The following is a 22,564-nucleotide window of genomic DNA, read 5'->3' on the forward strand; positions in this document are numbered from 1 at the left end:
TTTTAGTGTCGATTTGTAGAGAATTACAGCAAATAAAAAATATTATGCCGTGAAGAGCCGGTACACGGCTTCTTCGTGAACAAATTTACGTATAATTTAATGCAGTTATTAAACATTTCTTGAACAAATTGATTGCACAAAGTGAGCTCTAAATCGAAAACGTCATATACCGTCCCCGAGTCTTGACTTTACACATCCTAATCTACTAAGTATAGAAAGTAAAACATAGGACTCTAAAGAAATTTACGTATTTTCCGGTAACGCATTATGATTCTAGTGATAGAACAACGTTTTTCTCAAGATAAAGTTTAGTTCGCTCGTTTACAAAGTGCATGCTTTTAAGCTATTTGTTGAATAAGTATTCATTGCTATTCCAAGGCACTGAGAAACCTTTAAGAAGAAGAATTTATAAGGACCCAAAAAGTATCAAAACCAAGGAACAACTGGAAATATGCTAGTCTAATTTAGAATTGTATAAGAGGCTTCAAAGAAGCCCACAAAAATAGAACTATCTTGTCATAAGTACCTACCTGTTGTCTGCCCATAAGTGAGGCAGTCGATATCGCTGCAGTGCACAAACATTGGAACCTTGATTACTGAAATCTCGATAAGGGTTGCCTTAATACGAAATGAGATGCTCTTCCCTTCAAAACCCACAAGATACCAACGAACACCATTGTGTTAAAAGTGCCTATAACGTATCCAATCATAATCCTTTTAAGTTGCGGAGCACGACTCCTACATCGAGGTCGTCAACTACGTACTAAGCTTTTGCATCTTAAACAAAAGCCTAAAGCTCATTCAAAAATCGTTTTTAATACTTGGTATTTAAGATCAAGTATTAGTATAGCCGTTAGACATTCCACATTCTACCAGTCTGTCCCTTGCTTATGCAAATGATAATTTAATAGACTCGGTTTTGCTTTATTTACGTAACTTAGGGATACCTAAGTTACGTAAATAAAGCAAAACTGAATGATAACTTTAATGATCAGTTAAGAAAAGCATTACCTTTGCTGACATGGAAATAATGCATGTGTCGCAGTAGGTTTTATTTTAAACCCCGAATATTATATATATTCTTATTGCCAAAATAGTCTTTAGTTTTTAAGTTCATGAAATTCTTAATATGTATGTTAGTCTACAAGATATATGTAATATACCCTTGTTGCCTGAATTAAATTTGAAAAATAAATAAATAAAATACGTAAATAACTAAAGAATTATTAATTGTAAAGGTCTTAAGAGCGCAAAGCCTAAGGTTCGGTTTTGACTCTAGTCTCGGCCGAAACCGAAACAGAAACTTTTGCAGACATGTTTAAAACCGTTGAAGAAAATATCAGTAGGCCTTTTCTTTATAAATAATATAAACAATGAAACACTATAATTCATCTAGGTGGTACAAACTACTTACTAGATCTCGTTCAAACCAATTTTCGGTGGAAGTTTACATGGTAATGTACATCATATATTTTTTTTAGTTTTATCATTCTCTTATTTTAGAAGTTACAGGGGGGGGGGACACACATTTTACCACTTTGGAAGTGTCTCTCGCGCAAACTATTCAGTTTAGAAAAAAATGATATTAGAAACCTCAATATCATTTTTGAAGACCTATCCATAGATACCCCACACGTATGGGTTTGATGAAAAAAAAATTTTTGAGTTTCAGTTCGAAGTATGGGGAACCCCAAAAATTTATTGTTTTTTTTCTATTTTTGTGTGAAAATCTTAATGCGGTTCACAGAATACATCTACTTACCAAGTTTCAACAGTATAGTTCTTATAGTTTCGGAGAAAAGTGGCTGTGACATACGGACGGACAGACGGACAGACAGACAGACATGACGAATCTATAAGGGTTCCGTTTTTTGCCATTTGGCTACGGAACCCTAAAAACAGCCAAGTGCGTGTCGGACCACGCTTATTACAGGATTCCGTAAATCCGTACCTTCATACGATAAGAAAACCCATACAAGGGAGTCCGTGAAAATAGACAGCTGGACGATATTATATTTATAGCCTCGAATAACTATATAACTGACTAAAATGCACATAGCACAGAAGAGAGAACCGAGCGCGATAGAATGTACAATGTAGTAGGTGTCGGCGCGGCCGAAAGGTTCAGCAGTTTTTTGACCGATAGGTACCGACCGAACCTTCGGCCGGAACCGAAACACGGTCGGATACAATGTGGTACCAATTGCCGAAATTGCCGAAAGTTGAGGATTCGTCAACCGCCGTACAGCGCCATCTTCTTCAGCTGTCAAACTCGAGGGCATGATAGGTATTACAGCTCATTATAAAAACGTACAAAAGTAAAACAGTAAACGTAGTTAGAATAATGAAAACGAATAGGACACTATGGGATACCTACTAATTATCTGAAATAGGCATTATTTTATTTTGTTTCCTCTTTCAAAGACCTTTTATAGGATTTTCATTAGATGTGGAAATGTAATGATCTCGGAACGGTCCTCGTCATTCACTACAGTTAAACGATCAATCAGCTATCGCTGGTCAGTCATCCTGGGTAACCCTTATACGTCAAGTCGGCTTTTTGTGTTTCCCGTCGACCCACTTCGGTCGGTGCAACTAGTAGCACTGGCCTTACAAGGTCGCGCTAGCTTTGACTGGCTTTAAAAATACTATATAAAGTGTTACCGACGTCTTAAATTCCTATAATACTCTAATACACTTTAAAGGAGTATATAAATCGAAAGAATGCAGACATTTTGAGTTTTGATAATGTTTCTATGGATCAAAGATATGTTGCAGAGACAGTGGAAAAATAGTATAATGTTTACGATCCTGACCGACAGCCTGGGTAAAGCGAATCAGGGAAATATTGACTGTCTAACTTGCTATCGATTTTTTAAATTCATTTGTTACTGCTATTCCATTTTTTAAGAAATTAATCAATTGATTGAAGTTGCGTCAGACTTGGTAAATTTGAATAGATATCATTACCTACTTTTCTTTTATTAACTTTGTTTACCTACTGGTTTTTGTACAACAAAGTGTTATTACCACTACCTACCTACTGGCATAGAGAAATATAAATGCTACTGGTAACTTGTTCGCTTACAAAAAAAAGATACCAGTTCTTGTTCATAATAAAATTACGAGCGATCTCAAATGCTGCGCACGAGGCACGGCCCCGCCAAGTCTGCGAAGCTATTAGTTCTTACTACACTGTTCCACGAAGTCGCGCGTCCATCATCAGCTGCCACCCGTCTTCTTGTACCCTTAATGGTCCTAAATTGTCGAATATCATACTTAGAGCGTATGTCTAATGCCTGTTTAGTATGCAACCGGAGCATACGCTACCTGTTACCCAGATTATCTTTCGCGATTATGAACATTGGTAAATGTTGGAAACATTATAAAATTATGCTCAAAAATATGTAGGTTGGGGAGACTTAATTAGATAATAATTAACTACCTACATGTCAATGGTGTAGGTGAGGTTACATTGACGTACCTATGCAGCTTGTTACATGTGATACATGTCAAATTTGCTGTCCCGGTTTCATCGTAGGTAAATACCTATATCGCTTCAATTATTAGGTATTTATAGTAACGACACCAGTCATGGGACATTTAAGAGGAAATTTGGAGTATTTGTGATATTTCCCTGATACATGTAAAAGTTCTACCGCTTAGCTTGTTAAAAGATGAATATCCTATCCTTCTCTCATGTTTCAGGCGTGTTGTATCAAAGATACTGCAGTTAGTTTCCACATAATTAATAAATTAAAAGTATGTTTTTTTTCTCCAGTCATGGACACCAAAGCTCCAGTAATGGAACCCCGGTAATGGACGTGGATCCAGTAATGGGCCCCCTATAATGGGCATACCCTATCAGTATAAGATATTGGAATAGGGAATAAGTTTTAGTCATTTTTGTCACCCGATTGCATTGTCATCCGATTTGCATACGTATCCAAAATTTCAACTCAATCGGAAATCCGAAAGTGGCTCAAATGCCATTTCCAAGATTTGAACCACACTAACTAATACAGGGTGGATTTTCTTTTTGGGTCAGTGAGGGCAGCTACCAGATCCCGTGCTGCTACGAGAAAACGGTCTTAGAAGACCTTCCCTCGATTTCAAATTAATGAAGATTGGCTTTTACAGATTTTGGAAAAAACATACAGGGTGCGAGGAAAAGGTAATTTTTGACAAACTTTTTTTTTTTGATGCCAATCGATCCCATTCCTATTGAGGATCAAAAGCTTGTATGGAACAAAAAAAAATTCCGGCTAGAAAAGCCACAAATCGAGGAAAACATTTGCCATACAATTTGTATGAAAATGAAAACTTATATTTTTCACATGCTATTTTTGTATGCCAATCGATTCCATTCCTATCCAGTATCAATAGTTTTTTTGGGGTCAAAATTAAATTTCACATTTTCTCCATAGTAAATGTACCTATGGAAAAAGTTTTTATTAATTTGTGGCTTTTTAGTACATTATCGTAAGTTGACCCCAAAGAAACTATTGATACTAGATAAAAAGCGGCCAAGTGCGAGTCGGACTCGCCCATGAAGGGTTCCGTATTTAGGCGATTTATGACGTATAAAAAAAAAACTACTTACTAGATCTCGTTCAAACCAATTTTCGGTGGAAGTTTACATGGTAATGTACATCATATATTTTTTTTAGTTTTATCATTCTCTTATTTTAGAAGTTACAGGGGGGGGGGACACACATTTTACCACTTTGGAAGTGTCTCTCGCGCAAACTATTCAGTTTAGAAAAAAATGATATTAGAAACCTCAATATCATTTTTGAAGACCTATCCATAGATACCCCACACGTATGGGTTTGATGAAAAAAAAATTTTTGAGTTTCAGTTCGAAGTATGGGAAACCCCAAAAATTTATTGTTTTTTTTCTATTTTTGTGAGAAAATCTTAATGCGGTTCACAGAATACATCTACTTACCAAGTTTCAACAGTATAGTTCTTATAGTTTCGGAGAAAAGTGGCTGTGACATACGGACGGACAGACAGACGGACAGACGGACAGACAGACAGACATGACGAATCTATAAGGGTTCCGTTTTTTGCCATTTGGCTACGGAACCCTAAAAATGGAATCAATTGGCATAGAAAAATAGCATGTGAAAAATAAAAGTTTTAATTTTCATACAAATTGTATGGGAAAAGTTTTCCTCGATTTGTGACTTTTCTAGCCGGAAATTTTTTTTTAGTTCCATACAAGCTTTTGATCCTCAATAGGAATGGGATCGATTGGCATCAAAAAAAAAGATTGTCAAAAATTACCTTTTTCTCGCACCCTGTATGTTTTTTCCGAAATCTGTAAAAGCCAATCTTCATTAATTTGAAATCGAGGGAAGGTTTTCTAAGACCGTTTTCTCGTCGCAGCACGGGATCTGGTAGCTGCCCTCACTGACCCAAAAAGAAAATCCACCCTGTATACAAACTAACAGGGCAAGTTAAATAAAATTTTGTAAAAACGATATTAATTTATCCGAAGTCCGAGAAGACCTCCTGACATAGTTCGTACGAGTAACTACATTATACTTCTGTATTGTTTAAACATGAAATTACGCCATGGCAAGCATCATTATGTAAATTATCCCATCATAGGAGGTATGCAGTTTTACAGCTCCTATAATGGGATTGGGCAAAATACCACTATTTTTTATACATCTCTAGAGTCACAACATAATGTGTTGTATACCTTATCTCATGGTAAATGCAATTAACAAAACACATTCTAGTTTACACCAAGTAATCATTAATTACAATTTAATATATGAACTCACCTCTCTTAGCGAAGTTGTTAAGAATTCTTACTGGTTATTTTTTCCAGTGACACGACAACTTTTGGGTTGGCGCCAATTTCTTAAAAATTAACCGAAATTAATAAAAAGTCAAACTTAAACAGCTCTATGACTCTTATTTATGGTAAAATGTTGCCAGTGTTTATAAACTACTTTTACATACTTATTTTAGAGGATTTGTGGTTTTATGTCCCATTACCGGTTCCACGTCCATTATAGGGTCCTTTACGTTATTAGGTAGGTAAGGTAGGTTCAATACAATAGGTACTCTTTATGCACACCTTATGCCACAAAACGTTAGGTACATTATTATTTTTTACATCACAAGTACCTATATACCTACCTAAACCGTATTTTTAATGCTTTAAAAATCGAACAAAACCTCATTCGAATGATCATTATGTGATTCATAATATTATATAGGTAGGTATGTTAAACATTTGGAAATCAATGCTGTGAGACCGGAAGGGCAGAAATGCATGACTATTCTCATCAGCAATGACTCATTGAAAGAATATTACTCCTATTACATATATTATTTTATAATTGTTGAGTTCTACTAGGTATTTCGCTCATTGTGATTAGTGTGATTTCTATACGTACCGGTACAAATCACACTTTAAATAGGTAGGTACATAGGTACTCTCAAGTAGAGCTTTACCACTAGGTAGGTTTAAACAGTTTAAATAGTTTTTTTTAATCTAACCATTTACATTCACAGCATGCCGACTAATCAAAAACTAGTACCTACGCGAAAGTTTCGGTTTCGGCGGGCCGAAGGTTCCGATTCGGCCAAAAAACTGCCGAAACTTTCGATCGCGAAACATACAAGATTGTATTTTCCGGCAGGTTTCGACCGAATGTTCGGTGTCGCTCTCGAATTTGTCTATTAGACTTTTGACCGGTCGTGTATATTCCTATGATGTTACCCTACTACGGTACCTACCCCAAAACGCCACTTCATCGAATTAGGGCTTGGTAGAACGTCTCAATAAACAGAACCTACTCAGAAAAGAAAAGTTAGCAATCCCTACCTAATAAATATTGAATCAAAACGACCTGAGGAATTTTGACCATCTTTTTTTTCTACAGACGAGGAGGCTGAGTCTGTGATCGCGGGCGCTCCGGGCGGGAAGACCAAGACCGGCAGCACGCACATACACCTCTGGCAGTTCCTCAAGGAGCTCCTTGCGTCTCCCCACGTGCACGGCTCCGCCATACGGTGGCTCGATCGAAGTGAGTATTCAGCTTTATTGCTTCATACAGCATAGTTAGTTGCATACTTAGCGATAATTAAATTCCTTTGGGTTTCTTTCGAACAGAATTCATAGGGTACCTGTGTAAAACTATATAAATTAACTCATGTGTCATACAATTTATCAGGAGTTATCACTATGATATGATAAATATACTTAATTAAGGTCACCTTAGTAATTATTCATTGGACCCGCTGTTGGTACTACCTACTACCTATGACCAGTGACCACTGACGATTGAACTTATCTAGTTGTTTTATCAGAAGCCGCAATAAGTACTTAATAGTTTGTTCATTCTACTATTCCAAGAACTACGATAATTACATTTAATCTAATCAGCAGAGTCGGCAGAGTTATAGAGGTATTAGATGCTAAACTGTAATTATTTTATTTGGACCATATATATATCTATGTAGGTACCTAATTTGTTCTTACATCGTGTCTCAAAATATTGTGATTGTGACTAACTAAATCACTAAAATCCGAATGGCTAGAGATATAGATACGTACAGTACATATAATTATGTCAGTAAAATCTGCCTGTCTAACGACGTGTCGAGCAGACAAAAGCAGTCATCAATAAATGACGGGTTTCAAGTAGGCTTATATTCGGGCTATACCTATACCTATTACATTCCTTTGTTTACAGTTGAATAAAACTGTCCTATATTACTTATATACTATACTCTTTGAATAAAACCCTAACCAATTAACGCTTAAATTGTATAAATACAAACGTGTATTAATTTTATTTATCGTTGGGGATCTGTTATTGTTAAATATTATTGGTAAAAATCAGTAAAATTTTCCTAAATTAAATGCGATATACCTAGTTTGTATGAGATTATTCGTGTCGCGCTTTAGTATTCATGTTAAGTACATTTACGATTGTCAGACCTTAATTCACTGGAGCAACGACATTCTCGGCTCTCAAGGTGATCCAGCCGCTTACTTGCCATCTGGTACTTGATAAAATGTCTTAAAGCAAAGGTTGAGTCTTTGTCGTGACTCGGCTATGAGGTAGAAACATTGTTTTGTTTAATATTAGGCTCTTTGTAGAACGAATATGATGTTTTTTTGGTACAACACATCATGTGGCATTGAACAAGTTTTGTAATTATGCCTTTTGTAAATTCTGTTGATAAAGAAGGTATACCTACCTACCTACATAACTAACCTAAGTGTTGTCCATACAAAACATTTGAACCAAATTATTTATCGAACGAATTAAGACAATCATAATACATAGACAAAGGGGTAGATAATACATCAGGTAGGGTGGAAAAGGGGTTTCAATCGATGTGTGGAAGGGCGGCACCGTCGTCGACCCCAAGCCACCTGGCAGTGGATTTAAACCTGTCCATACAAAACAAACACGCCTACTTACTTTGTGGCAACCAGAACGAAATCATGAAAGTGCCTTAAGTGCCACATCAAGCTGAATCTTAATTTCCCTGATTAACAAGTTCCATGTTTAATTCCTGTCACGTCGTTCACAGGTAACGGAGTGTTCAAGATCGAGGACTCGGTGCGAGTGGCGAGGCTGTGGGGCAAGAGGAAAAACCGTCCGGCGATGAACTACGACAAATTGTCCAGAAGCATCCGCCAGTACTACAAGAAGGGGATCATGAAGAAAACGGAACGAAGCCAGAGGCTCGTGTACCAATTTTGTCATCCGTACTGTTTGTAAAACGAATACTCTGTCCGTAGTTTTAGTTATCTGTAAATATTTATTGTAAATAAGGTGTGTAGAGCCGTGGTAATGCGGTCGTCACGGAGGCTCCCGGCCTTGCTCAGCAAGCTCCGCGGAGTCTCGGCCCGAACACTTGTTCTCGGCGGTACGTTATCCCGAGACCGAGTTATTAGGCGATGTTTTATTCCCTCCATACAATTCGAGAAAGGTAATTTTCTTCGGAATTCTATCGGATGGGAAATAGCTGTGTGCGTTAAACTAAGTTTTTTACCAGCGACTAAATGAGCACAATGGTCGACGCTACGGCCTTGCTCGTCGAAAGCTGGTAATGTTTATCCCATATATCTATGATGTAGCCCGTGTACGTTCTATGAACTTTTAGTTATTAATTGTCGTGTAAATATTTATGTACCTAAGTAGGTATGTATAAGATTTTGTAATTTTTGTACCTAGTACATTATAATATAACTATGCAAAGAGCAATCGATAAAGTTAGTACCTAGTTTTATTTTAAGAATTGGAGTGAAGGCGGTGGATTGGCAAATTTTGGGTACGGATTGAAATTAGAATTTTGTGCCAAATAGATAAGGATTTATTGGGGACAAAATTAGTAAATTGATATATTTCACCACCCGCCGATAAGAGACGTAAATTAATAAAAAGCGGTGTCGGGTAAGTTAGGTGCATTATTGAAGAGATTTTAGTTTTATACAAACCAAGACGCAGTTAGTGTCTTCATTAAATTAGGTATGTCTAAGTAAGTTTATTGGATCAAACTAATGCAGTAGATAATATTTTATCATATACTTAATAAGTAATAAATTTCAATGATCATTTTTATCGCCGTTTTATTTCATTTATCCTATTAATATATTTGTAAAGATTAGGAAACGTGATAACGAATTAATTCATCAATGTGACAATATTATCATCGGATAAGATATTTACTATTTTTAGTTGCGCAATAAATGAAAATTATAGAAGGAACATCGAAATTGCCGAATATTATTAGATATAGGTATACAAAAAATATAACATGTATGTAACACTGTGCTAAAACTGAGAAAGTGAGAAAAGTTATGAAACTGCTCCAAAAACCGCAAAATGCATAAAATCTGGCGCAAGTTGCATCAGGTTGCGCAAATGATGACGTCACAAACAGTCGAATTCCGCTGAGTGAAAGTGCCTTTCGCCGTGGAGGGGAGCACGACCGACCGCCATAGCCCAAGATACCACCACGAATTAGTGACGAATTACTACACTTATTTGTTATTCAGAATAGTTACTCTATCTCTTTAATACCTACCATCAATACCTATTTACAATGCGATTGAGCATATCGCGAACAACGCGAAGCCAAAAGTAGGCCGTTCCCTGGAAGTATTTACCGCCATTATAAGACACGTGCATCATACAGGGTGCTTCGTCTAAACCTATTCAGCTGTGGGTCTCAGTATTTCGGGGAAACTAAGGTTAAGATAATTAAAACAGTTAGGTAGGTACCTAATTTTAGTAATTGAACTGTGTTATGTAATATCGAATTAAGCGACAACATCGAAAAAAGGTTATGAATGCCAATATCTACAGTTATATTATATTCTAGGCACAACTACTAAGAAGATACTATGTATGATTCTAGGCATGATGATTCATGATGAACTTACTTCTCTAGTTAAGTACTTATGTGTTCAAAAATCATTTATAGTGCCTTGATAGAAAGTTTAAATTAAGCGATTTATTAAGAAATTTAGGAATTATACAATAGTACATTATTGTCGAGGTTCGGAAGTAGCTACTTGCTGGCTGAGGATTCGTTTTAAACGGACGACCTTGGGAGTCCGTTTAATTGAATCCGAAGCCAGCAAGTAGCCTTCCAGCCGAGTCATATATAGTGCTTTTCTCAAAAATGGTGCAAGAAATAGAAATTATTTACAGGAGCAACGGTCTAATTATCACAAAAAAAAGTAAAACCATTAAAAATATTTGCTTTGCCGCCTTTAAAAAAAAGAAGTGTATTTTGTGCTGAAAATACGCTAACCTATTTGAGATACCTAAATAGTCGCGGTACCAACATTATAATAATAAGTGCTGATCATCTGTTTGGCTGTTTAATTGGACCTATGCCTTCATTTGATATGGCCATTTCAACTTTTATAAAGTTTGGAACTTGTTAAATAATAGAATTTGTATGCAACATTGCAGTCCCGAAATCGAGACTGCAATATTTTTAACTTTTTAATTTTTTGACTGACCATAAACTACGCACTACGCGACCAATTTTTTTACCGGCAACGTCGACTTTGCCATCCATTCTTGAGAAAAAATATATTATAGCTAGTCAACCAAATCTTGTCAGTAAAAAAAGGCGCGAAATTCAAATTTTCTATGCGACGATATGCCCTAGCGCCTACATTTTACAAATTTGCCGCCTTTTTCTACTGTCAAGATCTGGTTGACCAAGTATATATAAATACAATATGGAATCGAAATTGGTGATTATATAAATTGTGTACGTGTGGACGCTAGATGAGATTGGCGCCAATTATTTTCGTGATCAAATCAGTCGATTTGCCCAGCTCGTCTAGATACGGCTTTTATAATCTTGTTCAAGTTGTTCAAGCAAATCTTGTGAGTAGAAAAAGGCCGCAAATTTGAAAAATCGCGGGTTAGCAACACTACGTTTGAATTATTCGAAAATCACGGTCATTTATGTCTTATCTGTGGAACTGTTTATTTTTAAGCCCCCTCGACACTCTCGTTCGCGACCTTGGTACGGTACGGTAGTGTGTTATAGCTTTAACTCTCCATTACACTTTTATAGTTGTACCAATACTGATAAATCGCAAATGTCTGTGGAGCCCTTTTCAAATTTTGACGTATTATATTATACGATCTGGCAACAAACCCGTGGTTGTTACACGTCAAACGACGATTTCCAATAAAATGTTCTCTAAATTATTACTTTAACTGGTTAAATGAAATAAATAAAGCTTGTAAATAGTACTTTACATAATTCGGAAGGCACTCATATGCTTATCTGGAAAAGTTTAAAGATCGCTACGTCCGCTAAATGAATTAGACTAGTGAACCTTATCAGACAAAATGGGTAAGTAATCGTGTTGTCGTAAAATATTATATTATTTCGTAAACAGCCGGTGATGTTTGATAAGTTTAATTGTAATTTTCAGGTGGTTTATTTAGTTACTTCAGAGGGTTACTAGGGGCACGAGAAATGCGTATTTTGATCCTCGGATTAGACGGCGCCGGGAAGACGACAATCCTATACAAATTGCAAGTGGGTGAGGTGGTCACTACTATACCCACCATCGGGTTCAATGTAGAACAGGTCACGTACAAAAACCTCAAGTTCCAAGTGTGGGATCTCGGAGGACAGACCAGTATTAGGTAAGGACTAAAGGGACTGTGACATGCTAAGGAGGTTATGTTTTTTGTTTTTTATTTTTACTTAACCCTAAATAACAATAGTTTTTAAAACTTAGTCGTATATAAGATAACTCACTCGAAATATTACCTAAATAGTATAAAATGTTCAGGTGGGTTGCAGCCCAGTAAACATTGGGAACCCTGTCATACACCAATAAACAGAATAGAATAATGTTATGAATACACATCGAACATTAATATAAAATTATAGATATTTGAGTCATACCAGATAAGGACGTCAACCATATAGTATTGTGCAATATAATAACAGTTTTCATGGTTCATTGCGGGCAGCACTATCACTAGAGCCTCTAGCAAGCAAACAAACCAAGACGTCGGTCAAGAATCATCATCAAAGTCGGCATAACGGAGCATATAATGTACTATAATACCACCACAACTACCACTATAATTCAGCCACAGACAAGACATCCTCCAGACTGAGCATAGTAGCGCTACCCCCTCTGCCACAAATATACGGTAGTTTAACTCCATTTTCGAGTCAAAGTGTCTTTGTGTGACGTCCGTGTCTTTGAACGGACCAATCACGGCACGGGACTCGCTCACCTCGTCTTCCGCACCCCAGTATTTTTGGCAGCATCGGTTTCATGAAATAATTGCTCTAAACTCCGTCTAGAGGATTCCTAGTTTATGAATTCAGCAAATGTTGCCATATATTTAATGTACATAATTAACTTGTATGTTTTCATTTCAGGCCCTACTGGCGATGTTATTATGGCAATACAGATGCTATAATTTATGTTGTAGACTCTGCAGATAGAGACAGAATAGGGATATCAAAAGATGAATTGGTTCATATGCTAAGAGTAAGTACAATGTAATTTATTTTGAGTGTAGGGATATTTGAGTGCTACTTTGCTAGTATTAGCCTTAAGCCCCGTCTCCATATCCATATGGATACCGAGCTGCCGCGCGAGCCAACTCGATGCGCCCGGTAAGGCCCGTCTCCATATCGCGCGGCAAACCTTCGAACATTGGCTCGCGCGGCAGCTGCGCGCAATGGATACCGGGCGCATCGAGTTGGCTCGCGCGGCAGCCCGGTATCCATTGCGCGCGGCTGCCGCGCGAGCCAATGTTCGATGGTTTGCCGCGCGATATGGAGACGGGACTTTATCCATTGCGCGCGGCCGCCGCGCGAGCCAATGTTCGATGGTTTGCCGCGCGATATGGAGACGGGGCTTTATTGAGCTTACTACGGGACTAGGTTGATTTGTGTAAATTGCTTTTTGTCTTTTTATTGTCTCTCATGCATTACAACTAAATAAGTCACGTATAAAGGCCTCTTAAAATCCATTAAAATCACAATTAAGTGATAAGAGAATGACTAATTTAATTCCAATTTAGAGTAGCTGTATTGTTAAGAGGAAATGGGACATTGTTACTTAACCGCTTCTTTCATAGAAATATTTTATATATGTTTTTTTTTTATTATATAAATAAAAAATAATAAATAAAACGTTTATTCAGAGATCTTGCTTACAACTAATTACATATATTCTTCTGCCAAACCACAGAGTGGTTTGTTGGCAGACGAGGCTCCTTTATGTATAATCATGCAAGCTAGGTAGTTGATAGGTAACTTAAACTTAGGTATCTACTTAACCCTTTACCGCATGCGCAGCCCTATATAGCAACTATTAAAGTTCATTTTTAAACAAATACTTTTTATTTATGATATTAATTTGCCGAGACAGTAATTTTTCCACTTTTAAATTAAATTTATTCTAAGCTTAATAGCATTTTTCGCAAACGTTAAAAGCTAGTAATATAATATAATATGTAAAAATGTTTTCCATAATACCAATATCCAGGGAGGAAAATAGGGAGTATCTTTGTATGGAGTAGCGATTGCCCACTATCGACTTAAGTCACAGCAATTCAATATTGAACAAATATTTCAGGAAGAAGAACTAGCTAATGCAATACTAGTGGTGTTAGCGAATAAGCAAGACATGGCGGGCTGCCTGACCGTGGCGGAGGTGCACCAGGCGCTGGGGCTGGACGCGCTGCGCGACCGCACGTTCCAGATCTTCAAGACATCGGCTGTGCGGGGCGAGGGGCTCGACCAGGCCATGGACTGGCTTTCCAGCGCGCTGCAGGCCAGGAAATAACGAATAATTACCCATGTGAGTAACAGTATTAAAGCCCCATTCAGATGGTTCAATAACTTGCATGCAATATTCGATACATTGCTAACTACAGAGCACAAATCATTCTGTCGATCGATCAAATACGGCATTGTAACGAAAATAATTAATATATATGTTTTTACAGGAGCTTCGAATAACGGGATGCGGGAAGGAGATAGCAGCCAGTGGCCCAGAGCGCGGGAGAGAGATAGTAATACCATTTACACCTGTAACTAAAATAGCGTTAAGTACTTAGCGTCGCCGCTTAAACCGTCGAATGTGTTAGCCTTGTTTCATGGCTCCTCTACACGATGGGCCAACGCCGGCCACTCCAAGGGACGCAGCCATGCGGTAGAATGAGATAGCAATATCAATTGCTCCCTCTAACGCATACATGCGTCCCTTGGAGTGGCCGGCGTTGGCCCATCGTGTAGTGGAGCCATTATGCGGGGTACAGACATATGACCAACTCTGGCCAAAGCAAATGGGTTCGAGAGACTGCCAACTCGCACGAGTAGGTATAAACATGAGCAATACCTAAGATAATATCTACACATTAGTAACATTATCTAGCTCTCTCTCCCTGCATCTCTTTTCTCCCTCTTATGTAAGACGCATAGTTGGGCCAACACGAGCGACTTTGAAGCATCAGAGTGAGGCATGTGTTGCCGAATGGCGGTAAGACGAGCCGAGTGTACTTAACATATCGACGCTTGCCTCTATTCGCATGTATAACTATATGTCTGTACCGCTAGTAAAACCATCAAACATAGTTTTATTTTATAATATCAATAAATCAAGCGTAGTTCGATTTTGGACAACCCTAGTCGCTAGTTAACTATTACACGGTGTCATAGGTTCAGCTACTGATGTGCCTAACGAAACTTTCCAAAATTGCGAAATGTTTCAGAAATTTAAAGTAGGAAAAATTCGGAAAATCTCTTACATTTTTGTATGGCGGCTGGTTGTGGGGCATAACAGACATTACGAGGGCACTATTACCAAAGTAGTTCAATTTATAATGCGGCGACTGCCATAATTTTTTTACAAATCATTCCAGTTATTATAATATGTACCTACTTATTTTTTTATTATATTAACAGAATGCAAAAGATAATGTCGTATGAGACAATAAGTTATTTATATTACCTACTGTAAGTTAATTTTATTAATCATATGAAATCAAAAAATACATTTTCCTGCATAATGTTTAATCGAGTCAACGCGATCCAATTCGATAGACTGCTTTTTTTTTCTCTTGAATTAGATAGCAGTTATAAGGTGTATTTATTCCAGATAGGTTTTGGACGAGTTGAGAATAATGTTCTGGTAGTCGGAGTAATAGATTTTTGACAGTTAATTTTGACCCTTACCCTTATGAATCTATTACCTACGCTACCTTTTAACTGATAGCCTTAGCTTCATACATATAAGGGTCAATTTCATGACTATCAAAACTCAATTATTGCGTTACGCCGACTATTATAATAATTATAATTGTAGGTACTCAAAAGTCAGTATTTTTTCATGAAGACTAATAATGCCATTATTGTTTAAATAGATATATTGATCTACTGTTCAAAATTATCACTAAATTTTAAAATTACTTTACAAGACCTTTGAAATTGCTTTACAAGAACACCAAACGACGAAAAAAAGAACTGTCACTTTCACACAATACCTTTTAGAAGACCGCAATCAAAACGAAATCATACAAATTGTAATGACTTCGCCCGTTCTTTGCTGCTGTGCTACAGTCGTAGTTGGAATGTAACCTTTATTGTGATTATCTCGATCCTAGTCAGGCAACTCTTCGAAATTAATACATATTGGGGAGGCAGAAGTGGAGAAAACCGAACGGCGTCAAGTGAAATAAAAATGTGCCGCGGCAAGTTATGATGCTTTGCAATATTGTGTGGGGTCTCTATTGTTTCCCAAATAGTTTTAAGCCATAATGTATTGTTTGTCCGCATTTTCGTTAGTCATAATTCATTTGGTTCAGAATCGCGTCACTTTTCAGGATTGCCATAAAACAAACCTAACCTATCTATAGGATAACCTAGCGAAAATCCTGAAATGTAAACGGTTTCAGTTTTATGACTAATGATAATATGACAAACAATACATTATGACTTAAAACTTTATGGGAAACAACGGGACCCCTATTGTGTCACGTTTATTTTATTCCTTTACGCATCGGCCGCTTCTTTGTTGCTTACCTGGTCCATAAATTCATTATGGTTTCGGCGGCGACGCTTGTTATGTAAAATAACAAACAGTTTAGGAGCGCGAGTATAGTTATTGCCTAGGAACTTGTAATTAATAATTATATATTTTGTATCAGTGGAGTTCGTCAGCTAATTTATATTATAATTATTATGGTAAGACACGATTGTTCCAAATACATTGTCATGTATTAATTTCAAATTTGTTTTATTTGCTACTTATTTGCACGTATTATGGCTCCTCTTCACGATGGGCCAACGCCGGCCACTCCAAGGGATGCATTTATGCGTAAGAGGGAGCAAGTGATATTGCTATCTCATTCTACCGCATGGCTGCGTCCCTTGGAGTGGCCGGCGTTGGCCCATCGTGTAGAGGAGCCATTAGAAAACAAACACTAATTATATGCAGCCGGCTGCTACAGGTCTACCATTTAACTGAGGCGGTTGGTAAGAATGTATTATGGACTGGCTGAAGCTTGACTGCATAGGTAAAGCTGATTTGTATTATGTTAAACAAAAATGTAATAGGTATATAAACTAGTTTTAGTCCCAAAACTCAGCTACCTTCCACTAGAAAATTACCGTGCAACTTCTTTACCGATTGGACCGGGTTATTCCCACTAGTTACCACCAAGTTGTTACCGGTGGTAACTACTGGGATTATTATTCCCACCTTTTACCACTGGTAACTACTGGGGGGGGGGGGGACCCAGTAATGGTAACTATTAGTGGGAATAACCCGTTGGACCTTGGTTGGACGCCTGAGATAAGTGGCTATTCATTAAAAAGCTAAATATGTTGTTATATTCTTACTATTCAAATAAATAATTGTATAAAATACGTAGATCGTAAATTAGAGCTAACTGTAGGTACATTCGTATTTTCGAATTAAGTATAATTATAAAGAATTTCGCCGTCGATATTAAGTAGGTATTCGTATGTACAGCGAGCTGCAAAAATGCATAGGTACCCACTTTATGAGTGGAATAACTCCCACTACACCCACCTTTATTACTTAATAAAATGGGTATGCACTTTGGTAGCTGGGTGTACAGTCAGCATCAAATATGTAGATAGTGACAACCAAAATGACCAAATATATAACGTAGGTATTTTTTGTTACCATAGGAATATGGTCTATTGCTGTTATTAATGGCAACTTTAGCTGTCACTATAGGTATTTAACGCTGACTGTACGTTGCATAAAATAAAGTAATTTGACTTAACAGCTATGTATAACTCAACACACGGCACAACCTTGCACTAAACCGGTGCAAACTCATGTTTACTGCAAGCTATAACTCTTCACTTTACTTGAAATTAAATGTTCGGTCGGGTATGATCTTGCCGTCGCTAGTAAAACCAAGTCTTTCCATTTCCTTTTTAGAAATTCGTATGCTTCCGGGTTGCAGGCAGAACGGATTATTAGATTTGCCATTTTTGTTATTACCAGAGAACAGTTTGTAGAGTATGCCGGCCGCTACCACGGCGATGCCTATGCCGACCAACGGGAGCCATGCGGGAGTTTCATCTGTCAATAAAATAATGTTTTCGTGATGAAAAGGCGAGTCAAGTAAGCTAGGTTGACAGAGGTCAGACTAAATATAGAGACAGACAAAAATCTTGTACGAAGTAGGTAGCCACACAACACGCCTGCTCGGGATTCTACCTATATACCCACTTCAGGTGAGTTGTACCTACCTACATATTCCGTCATCTATAACTCGTTGTAAGTGACCGGCAGCCCCCCAAACCCCCTTGCAGCATAAGTAAACACAGCGTCATTGGTGAGGCGTCAATAGAATTCGATTACCACCGCTTGAATGACCGCTTGCCTAATTTGAGAAAAGCAGCCAGATTTGTTCTGCTTGCCCAAATGATGTTAGACGCCCAGCCATTGCTGAGTAGGTACCTATCGATGAGGGTGACCTAGCTTGTACTACGATAAATACAAGTAGTAGTATGTAGATTAATGGGCCAGAATCGACGCAAGCCAAAATCGCTTTCGTGCAACCGCAGTAACCACACTCTCAAATCAGACTCTGAATCCCGAATTGAAAGCATTGTTCCGAAAAATGATCAACACATACGAGTATAGATAGTATAGCTGTTACGTTATAAGCTTTGGTTTCCTCCGAAAGCGGTGCCGTCATATAGCGGCCGTCTCCATACAAATACTACGACATCCATAATATTTAGCCGTATTTAGTACGGAGACGGCCGCTATACAATATGACGGCACCGCTATCCTAGGAAAACCGATCTTTATGGATTACATTACCAAACCTGGATTACCTACCTAGGTACCGGCAGCATTTCGGCAGAGGATTTTATAGACCGTCACTAAAAATAGGTTCTTCATAAATAATATAGTTACCTCGAGAAGACATTTCAATTGGGAGGACCAAAAATCCCTTGCCATGTAGTTTCTTTCATTTTATCGCTATATTCGGTAATTTTGGAGTTCCATATTTTTAGTAGTTTACGGGTGATTTGAATGTCAACAGTCAAAGTCATTAGACCATAGATGGCATTAGACGTAAAACATACGTAAAACTGATAACCACCATCGACATGGAGTTTTTAAGGATGGCCGCAGATGTCTGGTTTTAATATGTGATACTTGGTGTGGTTTTAGTCTTCATTCTCACGAGCGCTTTTTCAACGCGCGTTAAAAAAGCGTTTGATTGACACAAATGGAAACATGTGTATTTATTCACACGATGGCGGTAGCACTTTTTGTCAAGCGTTGATGGATTTTTCAATTTTAAGCCTTGGTCTTCAAATCGAATTTAGCTTGTGGGCAAATTCAAGCGCTTTTTAACGCGCGTTGAAAAAGCGCTCGTACGGATAGGGCCTAAGTGTATCATACCAATTATTTTGAGAATTTACGGAAATGTAGGGACGCTCCCACAGCTGGGCAGAAGTCCGTTAATCCGTTAATTAACGAAGTTAAGTTTTCGAGTAACGGATTAACTTTTAAGTTAACTTTAAAAACCTGTAACGGACTTGTTAACTTTCCTTAAGTCCGTTAATCGTTAATACCTAAGTACCTACTCACACCAAGGCCGCGCGCTGCCGCGCCGCGCCGATCACGTTCCGACTAGTTTGCGTTAGATTTGTATGCAGTGCAACTTTACATAGCGCGAATCGTCGCGCGCTTGTACTACTGACTAAGAGTCTAATATTGTTTACCCCGTGCGCCGTATTAATTTTGTTATTAGGAGAGATTTGTAGATTAGTCGTTAATAAAAATCAAAATTTATTATTATTTCTACTAGTTTTATTACCTATTGCGTATATTTACGATTTAGAGTTAACGATTAACTTTAACTTACGTTAAAACTTTTGAAAACTAACGTTTAACGAAGTTAACTTTTAATTTAACGGATTAACGAAGTTAACTTTTTGATTAACGGTGCCCAGCTCTGATTGCTCCGTAAAGTAAAATAAAATATATATTGATTTTCTTGACTTTTTTTATTAAAAAATAATTTGTGACATTTATTTAAAATATGACTAATTAAAAACTAAGAACCACTAAATACTTAATAAATAACCAACAATACTTAAGTTACCGCCGCAGCGGGGTATAATAACAATAAATCATTGGTAGCTAGGTACTCAGCAGGTAAATTTAATTAAAATATACACAAGCGATTTTATTGCCAAAGTACTAGAGAGCCAAGTTAATAGCAATAATGTCATGTGAAAAAAGAACGATATGTCAGGCTGGTTTTAGTGTCACGCGGACCGTCCGTGCGGATGGCTCCGCACCGGACCAATATGTATTAAGTTCAGGGAGCGTTTTAGAGTGGTCCGCGCGGACGACCGTCCGCGCAGACAGCTTTCTCATACAATTTGGCAATCCGCACGGACGGTCCGCGTGACACTAAAACCAGCCTTACAAAGATTTACTAGTGTCGAGTTATGAAAATTCTTGCACATTAATCTAGTTTCGTTCATCTTTCACACTACCCGAAATACTCGTACTATTTTCTTTCAATGTATGTAACTAACTCGCTTTTTTATTTTTGACAATTTCTGTTGGATGATATTGTATTTCAGGTACTTTCTTATAAGTCACTTTAGGATAAGGTCGCTGACACTTCACAATACATTAATATTGTTATACTATTTACAAAGATTTCGTCTAACTAATGTCGTACTATCATGAAAAAAAAAGGTTGGTGTAGGTTATGTTTTGGGAAACTTAAGTTTTCATAATAGCTTGCCCTCGCGGACTTGGTAAGTATATTTATATTACCATCACCTAATAATATTACTTAGATACCTATAGCTTACGCGATTGGTAAATACATAATTCTTATATCGTCAGTTAGATTTGAAAGTTTTGAAACCTACGAATCAACATATTTATATTTATTTTATCACGTTTTCGCTTTGATTCTAAGGTAACTTGTTACTGAATATTGTTATATTGCCTACATATAAAACATAAAAACTGGAAAATGATTTGTTTATTTTTAAAATTCATATATTAGTTTGACTTCTTTTTAGGGATACATTTTGTTAGTTTCCAACATGTGGATCTATGACTTTACATATACGAGATATACGAGTAAGTTAATTTTTTAGTAGTTCATAGAATTATTGATGTTCTACAATTAACTCACAATTGATCTTAATTCAATGATGATTAATATGAGAACTTCAAGTTGCATGCAATGTGTACTTATACATATAACATTAAATTTGAATCATCTAGTTGGAAGTTGTCCATGCGGTAGATACAACTTAAACCATACTGTTATATTCATAGTAAAGACACGAGCGTTGAAATTTTAATGTAGACTTAAAGCGTTCAGAATCATAAATATAATGTATACCTACATTCCATTCCATTCTAATTTTTGTTCACACTTTATTACTATTTCAAGATGCTAGTTCGATAGGTGATGCGATCTGTATATTTATTTTATAATCGTGTCACCTATCGCAAACACAGACACTTTTTACGCCTATGTTATGCGCCGATGCTATGAATTCAGAGTATGGTGTTGTTTCTTGTTCTAGATGGCGCAGTTGAAGTTTACTACAAGTTTCGCGTAGTGCGGTTGAGAGGCTCGATTTTATGACTAGTGTTAAAGTCGGTATAAGCTAACTCTACACCGACTTTGACAGAACCAAACGTGTTAAAAGTAACTTGACGTTTATGACGACTAATTTAGACTTTGTCACTGCAAATGTCACGCAGAGTTAAGGCCTCGTCACACAGGCGCGTTTTCCGGGCGTGAGCGTTTTATATGTAAAAGTGGCGGGTTATTCCCACTAGTTACCACCAAGTTGTTACCAGTGGTAACTACTGGGAATAATTTTTCCCAGTAGTTATCAGTGGTAAGGTGGGAAAAAAATTCCCAGTAGTTACCACTGGTAACAACTTGGTGGTAACTAGTGGGAATAACCCAAAGTGGCGCGCCCTGCTCACGCGCCTGTGTGACCGAAGCCTAGGTCGGTCAGTCTAGCAAGTCTCGTAGATATGGTGGCGGTCGCTCTCGGGTTGCTCGGCGTCGCTCTCGGAGCTGGCGAGCGAGTGTCGGCGCCACTCGCTCTCGGGGTCCGAGAACAGGTTGCGGTCGCCGAGCGACTCTTCGTCGATGTCGAGGCCGTCCACGTCGAGCGAGTCTGTAACGACACAAAAATAGGTTACTCTATCTCCCAAAAATCATTCACAGGAGGTGTAAAGTTGATGGATAATTCGTGTTGTGGATTTGACAGTTGAATTAGATTCCGTCGCCGCTGTATGGCCCCGTACATTATGCGGTTTATACTATACAATGTATACTGTTTTTATTAGTATTTAACTCTAACAAAATTTTGGTGGTAACTACTGGGAATAATTGGTGGTAACTACTGGGAATAATTTTTCCCAGTAGTTACCAGTGGTAAAAGGTGGAAAAAAAAATTCCCAGTAGTTACCACTAACTCTCCTTGATTAAACTTGACATCTGACAACTCA

At 37.6% G+C, this 22,564-nt stretch overlaps 3 protein-coding genes across 9 annotated transcripts in view; 2 read left to right on the top strand and 1 right to left on the bottom strand.

The window, feature by feature from the left end:
• The window catches only part of LOC134662505 (DNA-binding protein D-ETS-4), a 60,693-nt gene extending 51,267 nt beyond the window's left edge, over positions 1-9,426 (top strand). For 3 of the 6 annotated variants that reach the window (XM_063518755.1, XM_063518757.1, XM_063518758.1), the window contains exons 5-6: positions 6,909-7,052; positions 8,572-9,425. In XM_063518755.1, the coding sequence (XP_063374825.1) occupies positions 6,909-7,052; positions 8,572-8,762 (335 nt within the window). In that variant the 3' untranslated portion in view covers positions 8,763-9,425. Of the gene's footprint in view, positions 1-6,908; positions 7,053-8,571 lie in introns of all 6 variants that reach the window. The other 3 variants (XM_063518753.1, XM_063518756.1, XM_063518754.1) reach the window with 1 other exon arrangement.
• A 2,233-nt stretch (positions 9,427-11,659) lies between these two features.
• Positions 11,660-14,867, top strand: LOC134662939 (ADP-ribosylation factor-like protein 1). The gene is made up of 6 exons (XM_063519243.1): positions 11,660-11,871; positions 11,954-12,170; positions 12,925-13,036; positions 14,132-14,356; positions 14,505-14,649; positions 14,799-14,867. Exons 1-4 carry the CDS (start codon positions 11,868-11,870, stop codon positions 14,339-14,341), a joined length of 543 nt encoding a protein of 180 aa, XP_063375313.1. The 5' UTR covers positions 11,660-11,867; the 3' UTR covers positions 14,342-14,356; positions 14,505-14,649; positions 14,799-14,867.
• A 7,192-nt stretch (positions 14,868-22,059) lies between these two features.
• Positions 22,060-22,564, bottom strand: part of LOC134662503 (1-acylglycerol-3-phosphate O-acyltransferase Pnpla3-like) — a 29,988-nt gene continuing 29,483 nt past the window's right edge. For both annotated transcript variants that reach the window (XM_063518751.1, XM_063518750.1), the window contains one exon: positions 22,060-22,230. In XM_063518751.1, coding sequence (XP_063374821.1) covers positions 22,067-22,230 — 164 coding nt within the window. In that variant the 3' untranslated portion in view covers positions 22,060-22,066. The remainder of the gene's footprint in view (positions 22,231-22,564) is intronic.

The sequence above is a fragment of the Cydia amplana genome, chromosome 3, assembly GCF_948474715.1.
Source record: "Cydia amplana chromosome 3, ilCydAmpl1.1, whole genome shotgun sequence".
Classification (NCBI taxonomy): Eukaryota; Metazoa; Arthropoda; class Insecta; order Lepidoptera; family Tortricidae; genus Cydia; species Cydia amplana.

What these genes read in the sequence shown, in the direction of transcription:
- LOC134662939 (XM_063519243.1), top strand. An exon ending in GGAGGACAGACCAGTATTAG is followed by an intron (nt 12,171 to 12,924) that starts GTAAGGACTAAA and finishes TTTTCATTTCAG; the next exon opens with GCCCTACTGGCGATGTTATT. An exon ending in AATTGGTTCATATGCTAAGA is followed by an intron (nt 13,037 to 14,131) that starts GTAAGTACAATG and finishes CAAATATTTCAG; the next exon opens with GAAGAAGAACTAGCTAATGC.